The sequence below is a fragment of the Echinops telfairi genome, unplaced genomic scaffold, assembly GCF_000313985.2.
Source record: "Echinops telfairi isolate 266 unplaced genomic scaffold, ASM31398v2 ScPeMD7_18;HRSCAF=68, whole genome shotgun sequence".
Lineage (NCBI taxonomy): Eukaryota > Metazoa > Chordata > Mammalia > Afrosoricida > Tenrecidae > Echinops > Echinops telfairi.
The window spans coordinates 62,582,109-62,585,491 of NW_022103915.1; the positions used below are offsets into that span (position 1 = coordinate 62,582,109).

Consider the following 3,383-nt stretch of genomic DNA (forward strand, 5'->3'; position numbering starts at 1 on the left):
CATTCCTAAGTCCTACATATAACTATCTTTGATACTAAGATGAAGTTAAAAAACATCAACTTCAATAATTAGAAAGTGGAATTACTGCAGTCTATGTAATGTTAATCTGGTAGGAAAATACTCATTTGAACATAATTTGCTTCAAAAAGTATCTCTCTCACTTGTATCCTATGGGCATACATCAAGGTAACAAGTGCTGGGAACTCTGTAGATGGAACCTGGTGAGGAGAATGACAGTGATGTCATAGACTCCTGTGGGAAACTTCTACAAGTGATAGTTAGTCATCACGGAGACAACCAGAAACATGCAGACTGAGTAAGGTGGGATCCAACGAGTGTAGTACAGAATGCAATAGTTTATGTATTTCTCGTCTTTCTGCGGAAGTGTAACACAACACCACTTAATGAAGAAATGCAAAGGCTTAACCATCTGGCACTTTCATGATCTTGATGATTAGTAACTTGAAGAGTCACAAAACTGAAATTCACCATTAAATAATATGGAAGAAAGTGATGAACATGATCAGCCTATCTCATCAGGGAGGCAAGAAATTCGAAAGAGAAGACAGCCTAGCCAACCGATGGTCGACAAGTCCCAACAGACTGAAATGACAGAGAAAAAGAAATACACAGCCACACCGCAATCATCTGGTCCCAAAGCTACCCATAGGATTGGTAGTATTCCCGGAAATAAAGTAAACTATTCTGCCAAAGAATATGAGTCCTGTAGAGTATCTTCTCAACTTCAGCAAACTTGGACAAAAAGAAAACGTGGGCAGGAAATGATGGATAAATATCTTCAGACAGATGCCATTGTAGAAGAGAACAAAGAAGTGAAATCTGTTGGTGAAACAGGGGTTCCTGAAGAAAAGCCAGCTAATGTTGGAGAAACAGCCCCTGAGTTGCTAGAAAGAGCTCGTGAAATTGAAATGTCACCACGAAAACAATCAGTTCAACTAAAAATAGACAGATCGCAGCAGACAAGTTGTACTGGGGACTGGACCACGATGAACACTCCGCAAATAGAAATGGTGGACAAGGAACAGCAGACATACTTTAGTGAATCAGACATGGTATTTGGTTACAAGTCTGGTGGTTCTTTTACAAAGTCAAAGGAAGGTGCCCAGAAACGTAAGTCCTCAGGGAAGATTTTTGGTAGTGACCATCCTGAATTTCAAGCAGGAACAAGTAGCAAAGAGGAAATCATGCAGAAAACTTTCCGCAAAGCTTCAATTAGTGAACAAACTCCAGTATTCATTTCAGAACATGAACCTAGGAGTGAGGCTCTGCTAACTGTTTTAGAAAATGGTCCTTTTGTTAAGGAAGAGGAATCTGTTGAAACAAATCTTCCCTCAGATATCAAAGTCTTGGCTGAAGTACAGCCCTTGGATGCAGAAGAAACCCCTGCTGAAGCCCCGTCACCAACAACTGAAGAAACTTCTGTTGAAATACAGCCCACAGCTATTGAGGAAGTCCCTGTTGAAGTACCGTCTCAAGTAGCTGAAAAGACTCCTACAGACGAGGCCCCAGCCGAACCTCCTTCACCATCAGCTGATGAAGCCACTGTAGAAATACAACCTCCACTGGCTGAAGTGGTGACTTCAGAAGCGGCTGCTGTGAAACTAGAACCCGTCCCTGTGAAAGAGACCTCTGTTGAACCCCAGACTTCACCAGTCGAGGAAGTTAAGGCAGATGAAACTCCTGCTAAAGTACGATCTTCCACAGCTGAAGGAAGTCTTGATGAAGAGATTACCCTTACTGAAGAGGCCCCTATGGAAGAACTGTCTCCACCACGTAAGGATGCTTCTGAAGCAGAGGCTGCTGCTCCAGAACAGCCTATCTCTGCCGAAGAGACTCTTGTTGAACATCAGCTTTTACACAGTGAAGAGGCCCCTGGTGAGGAACAGTCTCCTGAAGAGTCAACTGAAGAGGCCCCCGAAGAAGAGGCATCTTCTAAAGTTCAGGCTCCAGCAGACAAAAGGACTCCTTCAGAAGAGACTGCTGCTGAGCTTCACCCTCTACTAGATGAAGGATCTCCTACAGAAGAGACCCCTGCTGAAGCTCAATCTCCACCACCTGAGGCTCAAATAGATGAACCCCCTGCTGAAATTCAATCTCCACTAGCAGAGGAGGCGCCAGCACAAGAACTCCCTGCTGAAGTTCAATCTCCACCACCTGAGGTCCATAAAGAACTTCCTGCTGAAGTTCAAACTCCATTATCTGAGGTCCATATAGAAGAACGCCTTGCTGAAATTCAATTTCCACTAGTGGAGGAAGCCCCCACACAAGAACTCCATGCTGAAGTTCAATCTCCACCACCTGAGGCTCATATAGAAGAACTCCCTGCTGAAGTTCAATCTCCACTAGCTGAGGTTCATGTAGAAGAACTCCCTGCTGAAGTTCAATCTCCACTAGCTGAGGTCCATGTAGAAGAACCCCTCGCTGAAACTCAATCTCCACTAGCAGAGGAGGCTCTCGCACAAGAATTCCCTGCTGAAGTTCCATCTCCACCATCTGAAGTCCCTATAGATGAACCCCCTGCTGAAATTCAATCTCCACTAGAGGAGAAAGCTCCAGCACAAGAACTCCCTGCTGAAGTTCAATCTCCATCATCTGAGGTCCATATAGAAGAACTCCCTGCTGAAGTTAAATCTTCACCAGCTGAAGAGATCCTTAAAGAAGATGTCCCTGCTGCAGGTCAGCTACCATCAACTGAAGAGATTTTAGCAGCGGAGGCCCCTGAAAAAGTTGAGTTTACCCAGACTGAAGAAGGTCCAGTAGCTGCAGAAACTCCTGCAGAAGAGGCTCCTGCTGAAACCCAGCATCTACCAGCAGAGGAAGGCCTTGACAAAGAAGTTCCTGAAGAACTCCCTGCTGGAGTTCAGCATTCATCAGGTGTGGAGGTGAGTTCGGTTCCTGGTGAGCCTCAGCCTTTACTAGCTAAGGGGGTCCCTGAAGAAGAGGCTCCTGCTGAGCCTCAGTCTCCATCAGCTGAGGAAGCCCCAATAAAAGAGGTCCCTTCTGAAGTCCAGCCTCTACCAGCTGAAGAAATATTTGCAGAAGAGGCCCCTGCTGAAACTCAACCTCCATTAGGTGAGGAACCTCCAGTAAAAGAGTCCTCTCATGAAGTTGAGTTTTTACCTGCTGTAGAAAATTCTAGAGAAGAGATCTCTGATGAAATACAGCCTCCCTCAGCTCAGGTAGCTGACACTGCCAAAGCCCAGTCTCCACCAGCTGAGAAGGCACCTGAGGATGAGGCTACTGAACTTCAGTCTCCACCAGCTGAGAAAGCTTCGATAGATCAAGTCCCTGCTGAAGTTCTGCTTCTCCCAGCTGAGAAGGCTCCTGAGGATGAGGCTACTGAACTTCAGTCTCCACCAGCT

General features: G+C 45.6%; 1 protein-coding gene across 1 annotated transcript in view; it reads left to right on the forward strand.

The window, feature by feature from the left end:
• The first annotated feature begins 394 nt into the window (after positions 1-394).
• FSCB (fibrous sheath CABYR binding protein) overlaps positions 395-3,383 on the forward strand; it is a 56,104-nt gene continuing 53,115 nt past the window's right edge. Inside the window, exon 1 of the mRNA XM_030884880.2 lies at positions 395-3,370. Coding sequence (XP_030740740.1) covers positions 501-3,370 — 2,870 coding nt within the window. The 5' untranslated portion in view covers positions 395-500. The remainder of the gene's footprint in view (positions 3,371-3,383) is intronic.